Source organism: Lynx rufus, unplaced genomic scaffold (genome assembly GCF_022079265.1).
Source record: "Lynx rufus isolate CCGP_SWC_20201006 ecotype Redwood Valley unplaced genomic scaffold, mLynRuf1.p SCAF_13, whole genome shotgun sequence".
NCBI lineage: Eukaryota > Metazoa > Chordata > Mammalia > Carnivora > Felidae > Lynx > Lynx rufus.
This window is the reverse complement of record NW_025814827.1, coordinates 46236952-46257087: the sequence shown is the minus strand read 5'-3', so window position 1 is coordinate 46257087 and position 20136 is coordinate 46236952. Positions and strand designations below refer to the sequence as shown.

Here is a 20136-nt window from a genome sequence, read left to right as displayed (position 1 = left end):
GAAGGGGGCCTCACTTTATGCAGTAAATGTGTTCTGTAGAGAAAATGCTGGGGTCAGATCACATTAACATTGTCATTGCAGACAGAGCATGGCTTCATCAGTTTGGCAAACACTCAACACTTCAGCAAGTGCATCTCAACGGGGACTTTCTGACACATTCATTAATCTGTAAACAAACACTTGAATGCAACAGGAGAGCTGCCATTTATAGGAACCCTGAGAGTATTTTGGTAATGCAAACAGCCACCCCTAATTAACTGTTTTATAAATGTGGATTTGGGGGGGTTGCCCAAAAGGGACGCAGCCATGATAGGGCACATTATACTGAGGACGCAGTGTTAAAATCTAGAGCACGGGCCCTGGGGACTGAGGATCCTCAGCTCTCTGACAGTGAGGTTTGGTTAGGAAGCCTGTGCAGCCACAGACAGACACACCTGAGACTTGATGCAAGTAACTTTCCTCCAAGGAGCTTTCCCCCACATTCTCATTTCTCTTCCCAGCTGGCATTTTTGCTCCTGATTTATACACAGAAGTAAAGGCCAAGCAGCTCAATCAAGGTCACAGACAGGCATAGCTGAGACCGGAAGCCAAGTCTCCCTCTGCCTTCACCAGCTCCCTGCTGCCCCACTGTGACCCAGACCCCATAACACTAGCCTCCCCAGGGCCCAGCATCCCCCTTCCCAGCCAGGCCTAGGAAGCAACCTGTCCTCTGACCTGCCAAAGCCAGGGCAAGGAAAGGCTTAGCTTTCTTGCCACCTGCTCTTCGTTCCCCACCCCCGTCTCCATCCCCAACTCAATTTGAAGGAGGAGCTAGCAGTCCCAGTCTCCAGGACCTACTCTTCCCAGCAGCCCCCACTCCCTACAGAAACCCTGTGCTATGGCAAGGTTGAGAAGTTAAGGCTGAGCAGAACCTCCTGAGAGCTATTTGAGGTCCTGACTCCAGATGAGATCAAGTCGCACCAACTCAGAGTGAGTCTAGGTCAGGATCTGAGCAGCACAAGGACCCTCACAGAAAATGCTGAGCTGGGTGAGGCTGGGGCTGACGGTATAGCAGCCACTCGGACAGGTGAGACTCAAAAGTTGAGGCTCAGTAGGGCCTCCGAGAGCTGGTTGATGTCCCGGCAGTATGGCTCCCGCTGCAGGATGAAGTCCACCTTGTGATCCTGGCCCCAAAACACCTCCAGCAGCTGGCGCCGGAGCCGCTCTGTCTCCCGAGTCTTCCGAATGCCACCACCGCCTTTTTCCTCCTCTTCTCTCCCCTGCTGCTGATGACCATGTTCTGTGAAAGCCCTGGAAGGATGCTGAGCCTTAGAAGACCCCTGAGCCCTGGGAAGAAACAGAACAAAAAAAGCTGATGAGCATCACGGAGGGAAGTTAGAGCCCAGGGGGCATCCCAGTTAACTGCCTGGCCTATTCCTGGCTTGGAGGGAGGGGGGAGGTGGGGAATGGTCCTGAAGTTCCCCAAGATGACCACTGAGCGGCAGTATCAACCCACTTCTGAAGGGGAGGACATTTCCTTTGGAGCCAGGAAGATGAACCCTCCCACTGGTATGATCTAGTTTTAGTCTAATACATTGACCACTTACTTCATGGTTCGGCACAGATGTGCTAAATACAACTGGCTATAAGTAAAAGCAACCATGTTCCAAATAATCCACCAAACATGGATCAGGGGAAGCTTCCCTCCCAGCCTGGAGGGTCTATGTCAGGATTCCCTGAAAAGCAGTTAAATTCGACCAAGCCCACCGCAACCTGAACCACTGAAGAATTAAGCTGGCCCAGATTGAGGTCACACTTCCCCCCAAGTCTCCAGGTCCACAAAGCCCTTCAGACAGAGGGCCAGGGCTGGGGGCTGTCTAGGAGAAGCTGGGGCGTTACCTGACTGGCTTCTTCAGGAACTCATCCAGCGTGGGGCCGTTTCGCCCCAATGGATCATCAGGAACCATGAAGAGGTTTCCCACAAAGGTGAAGGGCAGTAGGCTGGATGGGGACAGAGAATGTATGGTCACAGAGGGACCCTTAAGAACCTCCCAGACAGCTGAGACCAGCACCACCAGAAAATTACTGGCCACCGTATCCTTCAAGGCAATATCAAGCCCCTTCCCAGAGTCTTCACCCGATGGCAGAACAGAACTGGTTTAGAGAAAGGTCCGAGTATGCGCCCTGTTCTCAGGGGAGGGTTCCCTCACCGCTCCCTGATGATCGCCATCCACTTCTCAGACTCCTCCGCCAGGTCCCGGAACTGGTCATTGGAGACAATGACCCCGTCGGTCTCTTCAGCCAGCTTCACCATGAACCTGTCTCAAAAACCACGGCAGCCGTTCTGGGATACTCCAAGGCCCCAACCCCAGAGTATCATCGACTTCCATGACCCACTTCTGGGCATGGAGATCTGACCCCCCCCCCACCTCACCTTGACCCAGTCACTAGGTGACTGCCAGATTCGGGTGCCATAGTTAAGAGAGGAAACAGAGACAAATCCGCATGGTCTCCCAAGAGCATCCCCTCTATCCACCACAACCCTCCACCCAACACTTTGTGCCTCATTCATGAGAGACCGTGAGATCTGGCTCCAGCTCTGTCTCCTTCCATCCTCCCCCATCAGTCACAAATCCATCATGCTCTTCCTCTGAAGAGCCTTCCACTCTGCCCCCTTCCTTTCCAGTCCTACCATTACCCTTAGCTATTTGAACATTGCACCTGAGATACTGCATAGCCTCCTGATAAGGGGTGCCCTGACCCCAGCCATTTACCACCCTCAAGTCTCTCCTGCCCTCCCCTAAAAGAACACGCGTTTCCCCCAAACAAAACTCTTCCCTCCTTGCCATTTATCTACCGAATAAAGTCCACAGGGCTGGCAGCTACGGCCTTCTAGAACCCAGCTCAATCTACCTGTACAGCCGTATCTCTTCTGGTATTCTCTAATGTACTCTCAACTCTGACAAAATCAATGGATAACACCCTGTTCTCCAAACATGCCCTGTGCTGTCTGATTGCCACCGTGCTTCTCAGACGATTCCCTCCATCTGGAGGTGCTTCCCAAACCTCACTGGATGAACAGGATCACCAGGGAACTTTTAAAAAAGAGATGCCTGGGCCTCACTTTAGTAATTCTGATTCCACAAGATGGGATAGGACTCTCGAGGCAATGGGTGGGGGTCTTTTATAACAGGTTTAGAAACCAAAAAGCTGGGGCCCAGCCCACATCCTCAATCAACAAAAAAACTTGCTTATCTCTCCCTTCCTACAAAATCCCCACCAGAAGGGGGCTCCCTTTCCTCTGAGATGCCATAGTGTTTGGTTTATGGTTTGTTTGGGCTCTGAAATCAATAATCAGGCCTTCCCTAATTCCCAGCACCCCCACCTCCTTATACAGGCCATGTGCCTACTGCTAGGTGCTAAGTGGGCAGGCAGTATTTGAAAGGACAGTGTGGGGGCGCCTGGGTGGCGCAGTCGGTTAAACGTCCGACTTCAGCCAGGTCACGATCTCGCGGTCCGTGAGTTCGAGCCCTGCGTCGGGCTCTGGGCTGATGGCTCAGAGCCTGGAGCCTGTTTCCGATTCTGTGTCTCCCTCTCTCTCTGCCCCTCCCCCGTTCATGCTCTGTCTCTCTCTGTCCCAAAAATAAATAAACGTTGAAAAAAAAAATTTTTTAAAAAATGAAAGACAGTGTGGTGAACAGGGAACGAGTGATAAGCATTAGGTGTAACATGACTGGTTCTGAGTTTCTGTCTGGGAAACGCACGAAGGAGACGACATATAAATGTACATGGTGTCATATGATAATAGAAAAGGTATTTGCAGGTTAAGGGTATTTTACTGTCATGTTACTTCTTCTGTTGCTCAGCAGTATTCATTCAGTAGGCCTATGCTATGCACCACTCTACTACTCACTGTAACTAGACAAAATTCCAAATTCATATTGTGCTGTCCGCCTACCGGGACCTACATAACAGACACGTGCCTTTAACATTCATTACAACTGACTCGCTCTTCAGTTTCAATTCTGTGTCAGTGCTGGTGTGGAAAGGTTCCATGTCTTGGATAATCTGTGAAATCTAGACATAAAACAGAAGAGCACTGGGAGAAAGTGAACTGCCTTTTTGTAGAATACCATTTGTTCGTTAGGGAGAAAAAAGTATTTGAAAAGACAAAATATATAATCACTGTGGCTTGGAAACTCATTTTTTTCTTTAAGACTGAAAATCCTAGGGAATAAAGAACTTGTAATTGCAAATAACTAATTGGCTTTTAAAATCTGCCCATTTCCCCCTCTATGCGTGTACCCTGGGGAGGGAATGTGCCCTGGATTTTTTATTTAAACAATTTGACAGCTTTAACTTCTCACTTTGCCTTTGGCATGTAGTATAGCCTTTGTTTGTTAAGAGTTCACCACCACTCTTGGGACGCCTGGGTGGTTCAGTCGGTTAAGCATCTGACTTCAGCTTAGGTCGTGATCTCACAGCTCATGAGTTCAAGCCCCACATCGGGCTCTGCACCGACAGCTGGGAGCCTGGCGCCTGCTTTGGATTCTGTGTCTCCCTCCCTCTGCACCTCCCCCACTCACGCTCAGGCTCTGTCTCTCAAAAACAAAACATAAAAATTTTTTAAAAAGGTAACCACTCTTACCCTATGTCTGCATTTCTGTGTGACAGACATGAGACCTACTGCCATAGTTGAGGGGGTCCATGACAAGTCAAGGACTATCACTGTACACTTGCCTGGCACCTTGAGTGAGGCAAGCACATACCTTAGCTTCTTTTGATATTCACAAGGAGGGTGAACAGATAGAAGAGGACCCTGGGACAAAGAGGTTAACCCATTAAGAGACTGGTCTGTAGTCAGAGTCAAGGAGTAGGTACAACTTGGGGCTCAAATTCAGATCTTCAACTTCTAAGTCCAGTGATGTTCCTATTGTAACACGTTTTGTATCATCTTAGTATGGCCGCGTTGTGTTTCTTCCTTTGCCTTTGTTATTTTGAACAGCTACACCGGTACTTCCAGGGGGATTTCTCTACATGTTTGGAAATCTGGGCCGTAAGAAGTTATTTATGTCACCAGCTTTCCCAGCTTCCCATTAAACTAGTATGTTCTAGACAGTAAGGCACTATATAAATACAAGGCATCATTTAGTCTGATGAATCAAAAATGAATGAATGGGCAAACACAGTTGTCTACCTTCTGTCTCCTCTGGCCTGGATTCATCCAGGTACGCGGAGGAATAACTGGCCATTTTCCCGCTGCCCAGACTTAGAGACCGCACAAAGGGTCAGGGGCTGCCTCGGCTGCCCCCACTGTGCTTCTTGAATCTCAATACTGGGGCCAGGAGAGAAGCAAGTACCTATCATCGTAGGAGGAGATCCTCTTGCCATCCATGACTCGGGAGGGAGTGAGAGAGAGCAGGCTGAGGGAGTATAGCTTTTGCAGGAAGTGGCCCTCTAGAGAAACAGAGGAGCACAATGGGGTTATCCTCAAGTTGAAGTGGGGCCTATCCCGGGTTACAAAACATTGTGCCCAACTCACCTCTGACCTTGGCATCCTTACTGAAGCGCCACTGAGGCACAAAGACAGTTATGTCACGGTGGCCCCGGTCCCAGAAGTACTGCACAGCAATGGCAATGCCCCGGCTGGAGAAGTAGTGTTGGAGGCCATGCCTGCAGTGGGAAGGGGTCAGCACTCTAGGGCCCCAGAGACGGGGCCTCTCAGCATGTGTCCCCAAGGTCCATAAAACTGTTCATATCATCCCCCTCCCTTGGATCCTCAGGCCCACCAGGTACTCACACCATGGCCACATTGCTGCCATCAATGACAATGTGACGGAGGTCTGGCTGGCCAGGCACATTGGCAAGGCACAGGGTGAAAGGGTCCTGCAGGGCCTCCTGGAAACGCTGCGTGCCAGTCACCAAGTTGCCCCCGCGGGTACCTCGTTTCCACGGAGACCCACGGCCTCGAGCCACGACCTGCTGCTTGTCTCCCCTGTCTCCTCGGTCTCCGCAGTGCCACGGGGGTTCGGGTGCAGGTGGAGGGCTAGGCACCCTTGGAGGTGAGGCCTTCCCATTGTGTAACCGCTGGAGGAGGGAGGCTCCCCGGGGCTGAGCGGCCCTTGGATAGGGACCCTGGGCACCAGGAGGCTCACTCTGGACACAGAACCGTCCTCTGTCCTGAGGCACCCCCTCCTTCCCCAGGCCCTTTCCTGTCAGGGGCCCTACCTGCCCTGCCTCTCCTCCTCCTGGCTGTGATCCGAAGGCCCCTTCTTTCTCCCAAGCCTCTTGCCCAGGCAGCTCCTTCCACCCCAAATCCATCTCCCTGGGACCACCCTGCTTCCCTCCCTCCTTCTCCATAACATGTCTCTCTCCCCTTGACTCTTGCCACCTTGTAGGTCCAGTGTGCAGGGACTCCCTGACTTCATTCGAGAGAGCTCTGACTCCCTGGTACGGAGCACCCAGTGGGCCCGGGCTCCCCCCCACCCAGGGGGGTATTGCATGGGGCCCCTGCCCTCTGGATGCCTCCTGCACCAGACTCAACAGTTCCTCCTGGACAGCCAGGGGCAGCTGTAGCAGGGCCTCTCTGTGGGCATCCCCATAGGGCTGCAGCAGGGCGGAGAAGTCTCTCAGCACTCCAGCACACTGAGAGACTCTGGGAGATCGCCCTGGCTGAAAGTCCCAGCTCAGCCGCTCCACCAGCTCCTCCACTCTGCTCTGAGCCATGACGAAGGCCTCAGTCAGGCCACTGACCATTAGCGAGCCGGGCAGCCCAGGCACCAGGTGGGCTGATGTGCTCCAGACCAGACAATCAAGGAAGAAGCCCTGGGCTCCCAGGAAGATGCAGTGCAGTTTGGGTGGGTAGTGGATTTCATTCTGCAACTCTGGGCTGCAGAGACCCTTCAGGAACTCCTGGGGGAGGAATGGGGATAGGGGATAGGAAAAAAGGAGACTTCTGGAATTCTACATGGCCCAGTAGCCTCTTCAGGCCCATTGCACACCATCACCACCCCATCCCTGAGTTCCAGGATGCCTGGGCAGATCAATGGAGCCCCACAGAGCCTGACAAAGGTGAGGGTTAAAAAGGGATCAAGAATCTCACTTCTTTTCCCTTTTCAGCTGATAGGGCTACAGCTAATATTTCCACTTAGAACCTGACTCAACTTAAGATATTATTATAATAAACTGATCACAAGGCCATCTCTCTAAATATGTATTCGTGCTAAATATGTATGCGTGCGTATGCGTGTTGTAGATTTCCATCACAAGGACTGTCATTTGCTAACTTTTGCTGGACTCATGCTTTATCTCATTCACAATAAGTCCAATGAAGTGGATACTGCTATTATTCACATTTCATAGATAAGGAAAGGGAGACTCGGTCATGAGGCCACCCCATGAGGTAAGTGGAGCTGTACTAGAACCTCTGACAGCAGGAAGCAATGGGGCCTGGCTTCCCATCCCCCAGTGAATTCCTTGGTGGGGCCTGCTTGCCCAACCGGATTATCTCTAGTCTTCAAAAACAGCACAACTGATTTGAGTGGAATCACCTGTCTCTAAGTCCTGGCAGAACCTGGCTCAACATAGCTCAAATGAAACCAAAACTCCAGATAAATACAGATTTGCAAAGTCCCTCAAAAGATGACAGTCACTGAGGTTGCCAGTAAGACAACCAAGGAGTGAGTGGAGCTCCTCCCCAGCGGCCCCTCCTCTGCTCTGCCTCCCTGTAGGGGAGGGAGACATTGTTCCCCAAAGGGTCAGAGAGGGGTGTTCACCTTGGCTCTGCTGGCGTTCTCCTTGGGGCCCTCCAGCTGCAGCCAGATGTGAGGGTTTTCAGGACAGTCCTTTGGGAGGACACTCATCCCCACGCTGAAGATGCGCTCCACGTAGGGTTGCTGCTCCCGCACCTTGTCCTCAGCCTCCGCAGACACGGCAAAGCGGTCAGGGGACGGGGAGCCAGCCCCCCAGGTGGGCATGGCTGCTTGGCCACCCAGCCCTGGAAGGAGGGAAGGCAGCTCAGAGCCTCCTTGTCCCCTTAACCCAAATCTTGGGTCTCCCACCCTACACCAGCTATCAACAGGTCGCGATACCGATCTAGTAAACAACCTGGGTCCATCCTGGGGGTAGGAAGAGAATGTCAGATTATCCGGAACCAGGTCTTCTCTCCGGAGAGGAAGTCATGGGCAAACAAGGCTGCCTACTGGGGATGGGCATCTGGCCTTTGGAAAAGGCTGACCACAGCCCTAAGCAGGAAGAGTGGGGGCTCCAGCTCGGTCTGGAGGCCAGAAGTGGATAGATGACAAAAGAGTCCCTCTCCTCAGGATCTCTGCAGTCTCCGCGTCCAAGACGGCCTCTTAAAGATGAATCCGCACCAGGGCTTGAACTGGGATGTCCTCTGGAGTCCCTGGTCTGCCATTTCCAAGGTTCTAGCCCCTCCCACCTCTCCCCCTCCCTCCGCCGTCCGCCGCTCTTCTAGGTAGCGCCAAGGCCCCACCCGGGGCCCAGGGGTCGAGCCGGGTCCCCGCCCACAGCCAGCTGCCACCGCCCCCGGCGCCCTTCCCCCGGCCGCGCTCAGCACAGGGGCCTCCGGCTCGGCTCCCGCCGCCGGGGCACGGGGCAGAGCGCGCCTACCCGCCTTGGCCGCCTGCTTCGGCCTCAGTACAGCGGGCGCCTCTTGGTGCCTGCAGGCCCCAGCTTCACCCGCGCCCCAGGCCCAGCGGAGAAGGGCTGGGAGCCCGAAACTGGGCGGGCCTTCCCGAAGTCCTCACCCAACGGGGACCTGTCTTCGCCACATCTCGAACAGTTTTTTGAGTCACTTCCTGGCCCGGGGCGGAGTCAGCCAGGCCCCACCCGGCGCAGGGCGGGCTCCGGGCCCTAGCGCGCGCCTGCCGCCGGGACCGTCCCGGACCCGCCCCCGGCCCGCCTCCCGGCCCCGCCCACTCGCCAGGGGTTCGCTTGGGCTCAGCTTCCAAGCCTGCCTGATGGGTTCACCTCTCCCGGTAAATCTGGGTTCTCGCTCGTTCTGCGCAGTTGTTTCTCGGGAGAGAGGAACCACTCATTGAGAGCTGGAGGTGAAGAGGATCCCTTCGGATGAAGATGTGGAAGATCAAGGAGAGAAAGAGACTGGCCCATGGTCACAAGATACTGACACGGTTGGCCCAAGCACTTTCCACCACCATCGTAGGGGAAAGACAAGGTCACCCGCTTTCTTCTAATGGCGGAAAGGGGCCACTGAGAGGGCTGTTGACTAGTGAGGGATTTTAAGAGGAGAGGAATGAGGAAAAGGAGGGGCTGTACGAGCTGTCTGGCGCATAGATGCACGCTCACCGGCATACACCTACAGGCTCTCACACATTCTCACAGGCACATGTACACTTTTACACACCAAGTTCTCTATGGTCCCAGATCCAGCCTTCAGTGCTCTCCAGAGGGGCTGCCCTGGGTTCTGGCTGTAGTCCTTCTGTCTCTCTGCTTTATCCCTCCTCTCCCTCCTAGCGCCCAACTGCTGTCACTTCGTGCCCTGCCAAGGAGGAGGGAACTGCAGTGACAGCAGGAGAGAGAGGCAGGACAGAGTCGTGGGGTACAGAGAGGTATGGAGAGGGAGATGCTGAGACCAGGTTAACAGTGAGACCCAGAGAGGGGGCTGAGGAGCAGGGTGAGGGGTGGTGAGAGCCCCCGGGGGAAGCAGGAACTGAAAGGAGCGGCAAGAGGGGACAAGACAGGAAGACTTGTGGGTCACAGAACAACTCAGCCATGCCAGGAGCAAAGCGACACTGGCGACCAAGACTCCCACCCAGCCCCAGGCTGCCCTTGGCCCTGATACTTCTGACCCTAGGGAATGGGTGGGCCCAAGAGGGGGCAGAGCCTGTCCTCCTGGAAGGGGAATGCCTGGTGGTCTGTGAGCCTGGCCGAGCTGCTGCAGGGGGGCCTGGGGGAGCAGCCCTGGGAGAGGCCCCCCCAGGAAGAGTGGCATTTGCTGCAGTCCGAAGCCACCACCACGAGCCAGCAGGGGAGATCAACAATGGCACCAGTGGGGCCATCTACTTTGACCAGGTAATCCCCCTACCCTTGTCCAGGGGACGTGTAATGACCTGAAATCAACTACTCAAACCCACTTGGCTCTTAAGGAAAATCCCCCTACTGTGACTAGGTGCTCCTCCGCTCCTCTGCCCTGCTGCCTGTCTCCCTTCCCTACACCCCTACCCACACTCCTCCTTGCCCATTCTCATCATTTCTTGTGAATCTGTGCATTCCTCCTGTTCTTATCTACCTGCCACCCCTTCTTTTCCTTACTCACTGCCCTGTCCCATAAGCCAGTAGTTTCCCTCAATCCCCACTCAGCAGAGTCTGCTTCCCACAGGTCCTGGTGAATGAGGGTGGTGGCTTTGACCGGGCCTCGGGCTCTTTTGTGGCCCCTGTTCGTGGTGTCTATAGCTTCCGGTTCCATGTGGTGAAGGTGTACAACCGCCAGACTGTCCAGGTGACCTGTGTACTGGGGCCCTGTCCTGGCTCAGGAGGGGAGGGAAGGGAGAGGGAATAAGTAGTCCTGCTGACTCCTAGGCAGTCCCTCCCTTGACGGTGTCCTTGGGTGGGGGGTGGGGGTGGTGCGGCTGGCAGGAGGAAGAGAGGAAAGGACCTGTCTAGCAGAGAGTGTGGAGGAGGTACTGAGTCCAACCCTGGCCATCCCTCAGCCCCCCACTGAGCGTGTGCTGAGCCCCAAGTTCCCAGGATTGCAGAGTATCCCTTGGGAGCTGGAGAAAAGAAGAAGCCCTCAGGCAAGTGGGGGATCTTGGGATAAAGGGAGAAGTGCTAACTGGGCTCATCTCACCAGGTGAGCCTGATGCTGAACACGTGGCCCGTCATCTCAGCCTTTGCCAACGACCCTGATGTGACCCGAGAGGCAGCCACCAGCTCTGTGTTACTGCCCCTGGACCCTGGGGACCGAGTGTCCCTGCGCCTGCGTCGGGGGAACCTACTAGGGGGCTGGAAATACTCAAGCTTCTCTGGCTTCCTCATTTTCCCACTCTAAGGGTTCAGGCCTTTCAAGGACTGGAATCTAACCCCTGCCTTCTGCCCTCTGCCCTCTGCCCTCTCCTGCCCCAGAAGCAGCATCTTTGGAGTAGGAAAGAGGCTCCCTCTGGCTGCCTGTATTCCACCTTCTTGCATGGAACCCTGTGCCTAACACCCAAGGTGAAGAGTAGAGCTGTGGTGTCTGGGGACCTGGCCCCCCTCACCTACCCTCCCACCCCCATCCTCCCACTGCGTCTCTTTGTGCCTGCAAGGTATGGCAGGTGGCAAGGCCTGTGCTACTTTGCAGACTCTGTTCTTCCTGTTCCTCCACCCCCAGCCTTCTGCTCAGTGCTATTTGGGGACAGGTGGCACAGGTGAGCCTGACAGGCCCCCCCACAGGGACCCAGATGGACCAGCCTCAGTGTACCCTGCAGGCTCCTTCCTATGAGGTGTGCCAGCATCACGGATCTTGGCCAGCAGAGTCAGAAGCCGAGCCAGCACAGTGTGGGCTAGGGCAGGAGGCTTAGCGACCAGCAGAAGTGTGGGGAGGACCACAGGACAGCCCAGAGCCTGTGGCTGGTGGGGCAGGAAGGCCATGTGCCCAGATTGAACATGGTACACACTTTTCATGTACACTGGGGCAGCCAGCAGACAGTGAATCTGGGCATCCATCTGTGCAAGGTCCCCGATGGACTCTGGCCCTCACCTCCCCACCTAAGACGTGGGGTGTGTGTGTTTGCTGCAGCCAAGAGTGGGTGTACTGAGCTTCCTTGGACAGCTGGAGGTAGGGGTAGACAGTCACACGTGGGCAAGTATTGATCTCCAAGCATGACACACGTCAATGATGCGGCCACCTCCTAGAACCTTTGTGATCTGAACTTCAACGACTCCACATTCTGACTGCCACCGCCACCCTCCCAGCTCTCTCAGCTACCTTCACTGTACCTGTCCCAAACTAGTCCTAGCCTCTCTTCTTTCTCCTGATTTGTGCTGTTTTGTCCTCCTTCTTAAACTTCCTATTGTCTTAGATGCTATGATTCATCCCTTCAGCCACTCTCCTGCCAGTGTTATAAAATCTCTATGTCTTACCGCACGCTGTCCCATTCTCCCAGCATGGATAAACCTATCAGTAAAGCAACTAGAGAATGACGGTCAATGAGAAACCACAGGAGCCCTGAAGAGACAAGATGCCATTTACAATTTGGATCAGGGGTTACAGGATACAAGCAGGTATGTTTAGAGAAGAGAAATGTAAAATTGTATATTTGAGTCAAATACAAAAGGAAATTAGTAATGCTTAAATTACATAGGAAACACCAACGCGGATTTGTGGTTTTCAAAAGAAGTAACTTTTTCAAAATTTGTCACTAAAGTAGCCTAGAAACAATATTAGAAAAAATCTGATATGCATTCTGAGCACCTGGATCTTTGCCTCAAATATGATTCACCTTTAAAAGAACTTGGGGTGGGGCGCCTGGCTTGCTCAGTTGGTAGAACGTGTGACCCTTGATCTAGGGGTTGCAGTTTAGAGCCCCACATTGGGTGTAGAGATTACTTAAAAATAAAAGTCATAAATAAATAAATAAATAAATAAAATAAAAAGAACAGAACTCCATCTCTTAAATAACTCTATGCCTGGAACACGTTGTTAATGACAAAAAGCAAGGATACTTTTTAAACCGTATCGGGTAGAGCCGAAAAGGCAAAGGAATCCATTTTCAAATTCTCCCACCCCTTGACATGCTGTGACAATTTGATCATCGAAAGGAAAATAATACAGTTAATTGGAACAAGGTGAATTTTTAAAATCCATGACTCTGTAGTGATATTTAAAAGGGAAAAAGTCACTATAAAATGTGCAAAAAGATAGTTAATTTATCAAGTGAAGAAGAACAAATATAATCATATATATCTAGCTAATTCTGATAAGTAGAAGAGTGTAAATATAGTATTTTATCTCTTCGTAAAGTATACTTATTTTTCTTTATCTGTATAAGTAGGGAAGGGTGGACACATAGAGCTGTGAGTGATTCCAGAAAAAGTTGGAACTGTATCAAGAATGGAGGAGACTGATTGGCACCATCTGGTCATATATCACAACCAGGAAGAAAGGGAGCCCAACAGTGTGTTGCAAGATGATGAATTAGTCAAACGTCCAAAAGATAACTGCTCACAGCTCAAATTTGATCCTTCATTTCTTGGGAAAGGGAGCCTCTATGTCACCAAACTAATTTCAATGAGATTGCAGTAATAGCAAACCCAAAATAATAACGGGTTAACCAACAAAGAAGATTATTTCTGTCTCACATAGAAGAATTCACAAATAAAGAGTAGAGCTGGATCACAGTTTTATGATGATTGCAGCCAAGTTTCCCTTCTTGCTGTTCTACCATCGTTAGCATGCCATATCATGGCCCAAGATGGCTCCTTGCACGCCAGCCATTACATTAGCCTTACAGCCCCCCAGGAAGCAGGAAGGAAGAAAGAGCACACCACCTTCCTTTATAGAAGCCTTCTGAAAGTTGCCCCCAACATGCTGATTACATCTCGTTGGCTAGAATTTAGGCACACCTGGCCACACCAGGCCAAGGAGAGAGGCTAGGAAATCGAGTCTTTATTCCAGACAGCCATGCTGAGCTAAACATCATGAGTTTTATAATGTGGAAAAGGAGGAGACTGGATATTGAGGAAGAACAACTAGATGTTTTTGAACGTGCAAATGGGCTACATAAATTCGTAAATAATGGCAGGGAAGTTACTGTGTTGGTTTTCTGTTGCTATATAACAACTTCAGCAGCTTGACACAACACCTATTTATTATCTCACAGTTTTCTGTAGGTCAGAGTCCAGCAGAGCGTGACTGGCTTCTCTACTTGGGGTTTCATAAGGGTGAAAGCAAGGGCTGCCTTCCCTGCTGAAGGGGAAGAATCCACTTTCAAGAGCATTTAGAATTCAGTTCCTTATGGCTGTAGGACTGAGATCCCTGGCACCCACCATCTTTAGGCCAGCAATGTCAGGCCAAGTCCTTCTCACAGTTTGAATCTCTCTGACCTATCCTTCTGAGAGTCAGAAGTCTCTGACTTCAGTGGAGAAATTTCTCTGATTTTAAGTGCTCATGTGATTCGATTGGGCCTGCCCAGATAATCCAGGCTAATCTTCCTCTTTTGACCTTAATTACATGAAACATCTGGGTGGCTCAGTCAGTTAAGCATCCGACTCTTGATTTCAGTTCAGGTCAAGATCGCATGGTCATGATCTCATGGTCCTGGGTTGGAGCCCTGTGCATCAAGCCCTGTGCCTCAGGCTCTGCGCTGAGTGCAGATTCTCTCTCTCTCTCTCTCTCTCTCTCTCTCTCTTTCTCTGCCCCTTCCCCACTCACTTGCTCACTCTCTCTCTAAAATTAAAAAAATTTTTTTTAATTTAGAAAAAGATTCTCTCTCTGCCCCTCTCCCTCATTTGCTCACTCTCTCTCTAAATATAAATAAATAAATAACCTTAATTACATATGAAAATGTCCCTTTTGCTATGAAACATAATTCAGAGGCTCCAGGGATCAGGGCATGGACATTTTTGGAACATCTGCAGGGAACATGGACATTTTTGAAATATCCTAGTCATTAAGTTTTAAGATGGCACCATCTAGGGGCGCCTGGGTGGCTCAGTCAGTTAAGTGTCTGACTTCGGCCCAGGTCATGATCTCACGGTTTGTGGGTTCAAGCCCCACATCAGGCTCTGTGCTGACAGCTCAGAGACTGGAACCTGCATCAGCTTCTGTGACTCCCTCTCTCTCTGCCCCTCCCCTGCTCATGCTCTGTCTCTGTCTCTCAAAAATAAATAAATGTTGAAAAAATTAAAAAAAAAAAAGATGGCATCATCTAAAGGAAAGGCATCCTGGGGCATCTGGGTGGTTCGATTGATTAAGCAGCCAACTTTTGGTTTCGGCTCAGGTCATGACTTGGAGATTTGTGAGTTCAAGCCCAGTGTTGGGCTCTGCACTGACATCACAGAGCCTGCTTGGGATTCTCTGTCTCCTGCCTCCCTCTCTCTCTGCCCCTCCTCTGCGCTCTCTCTCTCTCTCTCTCTCTCTCTCTCTATCAAAGATAAATAAACATTTAAAGAATGTATTGGGGCGCCTGAGTGGCTCAGTCGGTTAAGCACACGATTTCGGCTCAGGTCATAATCTCGTGGTTTGTGAGTCCGAACCTATGTCAAGCTCTGTGCTGACAGCTCAGAGCCTGCAGCCTGCTTCACATTCTGTGTCTCCCTCTCTCTCTGCCCCTTCCCCGCTCGCACTCTGTCTCTCTCTCAAAATAAGTAAATGTTAAAAAAAGATTTTTTTAATGTATTATAAAATAAAATAATTTAATTTAATTTAATTTAATTTAAAAATAAAATAAAGGCATCCAGTTACAACACACAAATCACATGGAAAAAGCATGGGTTTAAGAAATTCCCATGGTATACAAGGTAAACACTGGCTCAGATTTTAGTCATTTTATTTAACTTAAAAAAATTTTTTAATGTTTATTTTTGAGAGAGAGAGAGACAGATACAGAGTGAGAGTGGGGGAGGGTCAGAGAGAGAGAGGGAGACACAGAACCCGAAGTAGGCTCCAGGCTCTGAGCTGTCAGCACAGAGCCCCATGCAGGGCTCAAACTCATGAACCGTGAGATCATGACCTGAGCCAAAGTTGGACGGACGCTCAACCGACTGAGCCACCCAGGCGCCCCAAATTTTAGTCATTTCAGAAGATGCTCCAGTTCCCAGGTCCCAGCCAATCATTCATTGATTAATCATATAAAACTTCATCTGCCCTGAGATAATGTTCTTTGGGATTATCTAAATTCAGAAATTGGTCTGAACTGAGATAGTGTCCATCTCTTGGGTCTACAAACCCATTTTTATAATATGTGTATACACATAGTATAGGTGTAATAAATTTCATGGTCCTTGTAAGATGTGTGTGGTTTACCAAAATCATGCTTTTAGAGAAATTAATATATTACTGGTGATCCTATCAAAATATGTAGGAGGTTTTAAGTTTACAGGAAATGTTTAAATAATTTGATTTGTAAAATAGGTAGGTTTTGATTTATTGGGTATACAAACCGTGTTTAAATGTTTAAACAATTTTGCTTAAGTAGGTTTATGAGGTAAATAGATTAAACGATAAATAAACACCAATGGTGGTTAGTGTTCCTCTCCAGGTACAAAAAGCTCCTCAGACTTTAAGAATCCTAAGACTAGAATGCAGCTGTCCTGGGCCGCCTGGGTGGATCAGTCAGCTGAGCATCCGACTCCAGCTCAGGTCATGATCTCGCGGTCGTGAGTTCGAGCCCCGCATCAAGCTCTGTGCTGACAGCTCAGAGCCTGGAGCCTGCTTCGGATTCTGTGTCTCCCTCTCTGTCTGCCCCTCCCCGCTCATGCTCTGTCTCTCTCAGTGTCAAAAAGAAACATTAAAAAGAAAAAAAAAAGAATGCAGCTGTCCTGCCTCCCTGTGCCCACACCCTGGCAGCCAATCTCAGCAGAGAAAGTCCCACCACTGAAGGATGCACTGTGGATCTAAACCCATTGGTGGTGTCTAGGGGCACCTGGGCGGCTCAGTCAGTTAAGTATCCAACTTCGACTCAGGTCATGATCTCACAACTCGTGGGTTTGAGCCCCTCGTCGGGTTCTGTGCTGACAGCTCAGAGCTTGGACCCTGCTTTGGATTCTGCGTCTCCCTCTCTCTCTGCCCCTCCCTCGCTCACACTCTGTCTCTCTCTCTCTCAGAAATAAATAAACATTAAAAAAATTTTTTTAAACCCATGGTGTCCAGTCACCCCTGTCCCCAATCCTCTGTGCAAATCTTTTGTGGTTTCCTCTGCCAGCTTTTTTCTTCATCCTCCCCAGCATCCAACTGAAGCTTTCCGTTCTTTCCTTAAACCTTTTACACCGCCAGGTCTGCCCCTGTCATCAGCAGCAAACGGGCTCACCCTCAACCTGACTGAAGAAGCAGAAACACCAGGTAGGAACCCTTCCCACCACCACATCTGGAAACTCACCATTCTCATCTCTGCTCCCTCCTGTCTGGTTCAGTAGAAGACGTGTCCCTCTTCTTGTCAAGGCAGCTACCTGCATCCACCAGTCACGGATCTCACTTCCTCCAAACATCCCCTTTCCTTAGTCTCACTTCCCTCTTAAGGTTCAACCTCTCCCTCTCTACTCCTTCCCTTTAGTAGTTAAATAGACTCAAGACTCTTGACTCTGAAAAAGAAAATGATAGGTGTGGAAATAGTTGTAGATACAGAGCTCTATATGTCCCTGGCTCTATGTTCACGTCATCTCTCCTCCTCTTTAGAGTCAAATATTTATGTTCGCCAGTTTCTCACCTCCTAAGTCAACTGTGGCCTCCACTGCTCCACCTAAACTGCTCTCAGCCTGGTCACTCCCAACTTTGGTGTCACTAAAGTCAACACACATTTCCAGTCCTTCTGTTACTCAGGTCCTCCCTAACATTTGACCCTGTTGGCCACATCTTCCTACCAGAACTCTCTGTGCCAATTTCCCTGACTGTGCACCTTCTGGGCTTGCCCTCCACTCTCTGCCCAGGCTTCAGTTTCTTTTTCGGGCTCCTCTACCCCTCTGTTCAAGTCTTAAATGTTTTTCCTCAAGGTTCTGCCCTAGGATTCCTTCTGGCCTGATACATTCTCAAAAGCTTGAATTTCCATCCATGTGCTGACAGCTTCCACACTTGTTATCTCTATCCCTGATGCATACATTGGACGCCCCACTTTATAGTCAACTATACTCTTTCCTCCCTACATCTGTTCTCTCTCTGTGTGTCTCTGTCCTCCATGAATGAAACCTCCCTGTTTCCCCAACCCAACACTAGCTGTTGTCCTCAGTTCTTCCCTCTCCCTTATACCCCATAGCCAATCACAACCAGGAGCCCTGTCTATTGTGTTCCACCCCCCTGACTCAAACTACCAGTCTCCTAGATAGAGTTCTCCAGAAGCTTTCTAACTGACCCCTTGGCCTCCAGTTTTGCCTCCCTCAGTCCATTCTCCACACTGGGGCTGCCATACTGATCTATATAAGTGAACTTCCTTGTATAGCCCTTTAGGGGATCGGTGAGTCTCAGAATGAGACACTACCTAGTGTGGTTTTGAGATCCTTGGCAATCCAGCCACTACAAGTTCCTGCTTCATGTTGACCATCTACAAGAATGTGGAAGCTTACAAAGTAGCACCAGGTACTAGATGAGGGAAAGTGACACCATCCTGTGTTGGGGGACCCAGAGCTAGTGTATTAAGTCAAGAATATGCAGTTTATGGGGCATCTGGGTGGCTCAGTCGGTTAAGCATCCGATTCAGGTTCAGGTCATGACCTCACACTTCATGAGTTCGAGCCCCATGTTGGGCTTTGTGCTGACAGCTCAGAGCCTGGAGCCTGCTTTGGATTCTGTGTCTCCCTCTTTCTCTGCCCCTTCCCTGCTCATACTCTGTCCTTCTGTCTCTCAAAAATAAATAAACATTAAAAAAAAAAAAGAATATGCGGCTCATGACCTGCTGAGGAGGTCATAATGAGGAGGCACAAGCCACTCACACAGGGCACTGTAGGCAGGTAGCCCACTCTCCACCGAGCTCTCACCTCAGGAAAGTGAAAACCCCAGGGCCGTTTTCATTAAAGGTGCAGTTTCGGTACATGCACACAAAAGAAGTAGTGACACAAGATTTATTACAGATGCCAGAAACGGGGGTGGGGGTGCACACAATGAACCAAGGGAAGGGCAGGCATTTGTCCCCGGTCACGAGTGAATGAACAGGACGTAGAGAGCAGGGTAACGAGCACCTACTATTCATAAGGTGGTTGGCACAGAGGTCACTAAAATTTTGTGTGCTCAGCTCTCAAGTGGTTATTTTAAAAGGTGCCCCCAGGAAAAGCAAAGTGGGAATTTGGGGTGAGTATCCTAAGCTCTGGTCCTTGAAAACCATCCAGCCTCTGGGCATGAGCAGGGGGTGTCATACTGTGAAATACCCAGGCAGCAACTCAAAATCATTGTTTTCTCATCACACCTCAGAGAAAAGAAGGCCTGGCTTTCAAGTCAAACTTTATCAAGGCCAAGGGAATCGTTCTTGGACCCATCTAAGGTAAATCGGGACGGGTTTTAGTTTGTACAGCAGTCTAATCCAGACCAACCTGAAATAGAGAAATCTTAACTGACACAGTGTAACACATTAAGGAAAGACAGGCCATAGATTGAAGGGGGGCAAGGCAGAGTAACCGTAGCAACGAAGTGAATATGCTCACAGGAGAAGCAGTGAGCATAGTGGTTAAGACGGTGGCACAGGAGCCTCTCACTTAGTGGCTGCACATGACCTTCCATGACTGAACCTCTCTGTGCCCCATCTTCTTCCTCTATAAAATGGAGAAAACAATTGTATCTACCCCACAGGGTTGGAAAACACTTAGAACAGTGCCTGGCACAAAGCAAGTACTCAATATGTGTACTTGCATGTGTAAGTTACTGTTACTGTTTGGATTGGTAAATAAATTAAAAAGGGTGTATGTCCCAAGGATTCTCTGGCAATCTTTAAAAAGCATGTAGGGGGTGGTGGGACGTCTGGGTGGCGCTGTTGGTTAAACATCTGACTCTTGAGCTCAGCTCGGGTCATGATCTCAGTGTGTGACTTCGAGCCCGCATCAGGGGCTGCACTGGCGCATCTCCTTCTCTCTGCCCCTCCCCTGCTTGTACTACTCTCTCTCTCTCTCTCTCTCTCTCTCTCTCTCTCTCTCATTCCCTGTCTCTCTGTCTCTCAAAATAAATAAATTAACTGAAAAATAATTTTAAAGCATGTAGGGGGGCACCTGGGTGGCTCAGTCAGTTAAGCGTTTGACTCTTAGTTTTGGCTCAGGTCATGATCTCACAGTTTCATGAATTCGAGCCCTGCAACAGACTCTGTGCTAGCAGCCTGCTTGGGACTCTCTCTTTCTCTCTGCCCCTCGCCCACTTACACTGTCTCTGTCTCTGCCAAATTAAATAAATAAGCTTATGAAAATTAAAAACTAAAAGGCATGTAGGATTTTTATTTGGTTTTATAGTGGCCATTTACCTGTTACAATGCTTCTTTCATTCAAATGTGTTCACTTTTACCTGTGAACGCA

General features: G+C 50.3%; 2 protein-coding genes across 3 annotated transcripts; one reads left to right on the top strand and one right to left on the bottom strand.

The window, feature by feature from the left end:
- Window positions 1-8760, bottom strand: KHNYN (KH and NYN domain containing). 2 transcript variants are annotated; one of them, XM_047075548.1, is made up of 8 exons: window positions 8086-8760; window positions 7755-7975; window positions 5780-6891; window positions 5522-5652; window positions 5340-5436; window positions 2190-2297; window positions 1879-1980; window positions 1-1326 (listed from the first exon to the last, which is right to left on the bottom strand). In XM_047075548.1, the coding sequence occupies exons 1-8, from the start codon at window positions 8093-8095 to the stop codon at window positions 1074-1076; spliced, it is 2034 nt and encodes a 677-aa protein (XP_046931504.1). In that variant the 5' UTR covers window positions 8096-8760; the 3' UTR covers window positions 1-1073. The 2 variants fall into 2 exon arrangements, with proteins under 2 accessions (XP_046931504.1, XP_046931505.1); XM_047075549.1 differs by having other exon boundaries at window positions 8611-8760.
- Window positions 8761-9732: 972 nt separating this feature from the next.
- CBLN3 (cerebellin 3 precursor) lies at window positions 9733-11008 on the top strand. Its single transcript, XM_047074618.1, has 3 exons — window positions 9733-10032; window positions 10340-10459; window positions 10811-11008. The coding sequence occupies exons 1-3, from the start codon at window positions 9733-9735 to the stop codon at window positions 11006-11008; spliced, it is 618 nt and encodes a 205-aa protein (XP_046930574.1).
- Window positions 11009-20136: the final 9128 nt, after the last annotated feature.

Excerpts from the sequence above, each read along its gene's own strand:
- KHNYN (XM_047075548.1), bottom strand. Across the intron at positions 5,437-5,521 it reads TAAGGATGCCAAGGTCAGAG|AGGGCCACTTCCTGCAAAAG; the intron begins GTGAGTTGGGCA and ends CTGTTTCTCTAG. Across the intron at positions 1,327-1,878 it reads TTCCTGAAGAAGCCAGTCAG|GGCTCAGGGGTCTTCTAAGG; the intron begins GTAACGCCCCAG and ends GTTTCTTCCCAG.
- CBLN3 (XM_047074618.1), top strand. The coding sequence starts at position 9,733 with ATGCCAGGAGCAAAGCGACACTGGCGACCAAGACTCCCACCCAGCCCC. Across the intron at positions 10,033-10,339 it reads GGGCCATCTACTTTGACCAG|GTCCTGGTGAATGAGGGTGG; the intron begins GTAATCCCCCTA and ends TGCTTCCCACAG. Across the intron at positions 10,460-10,810 it reads ACAACCGCCAGACTGTCCAG|GTGAGCCTGATGCTGAACAC; the intron begins GTGACCTGTGTA and ends TCATCTCACCAG.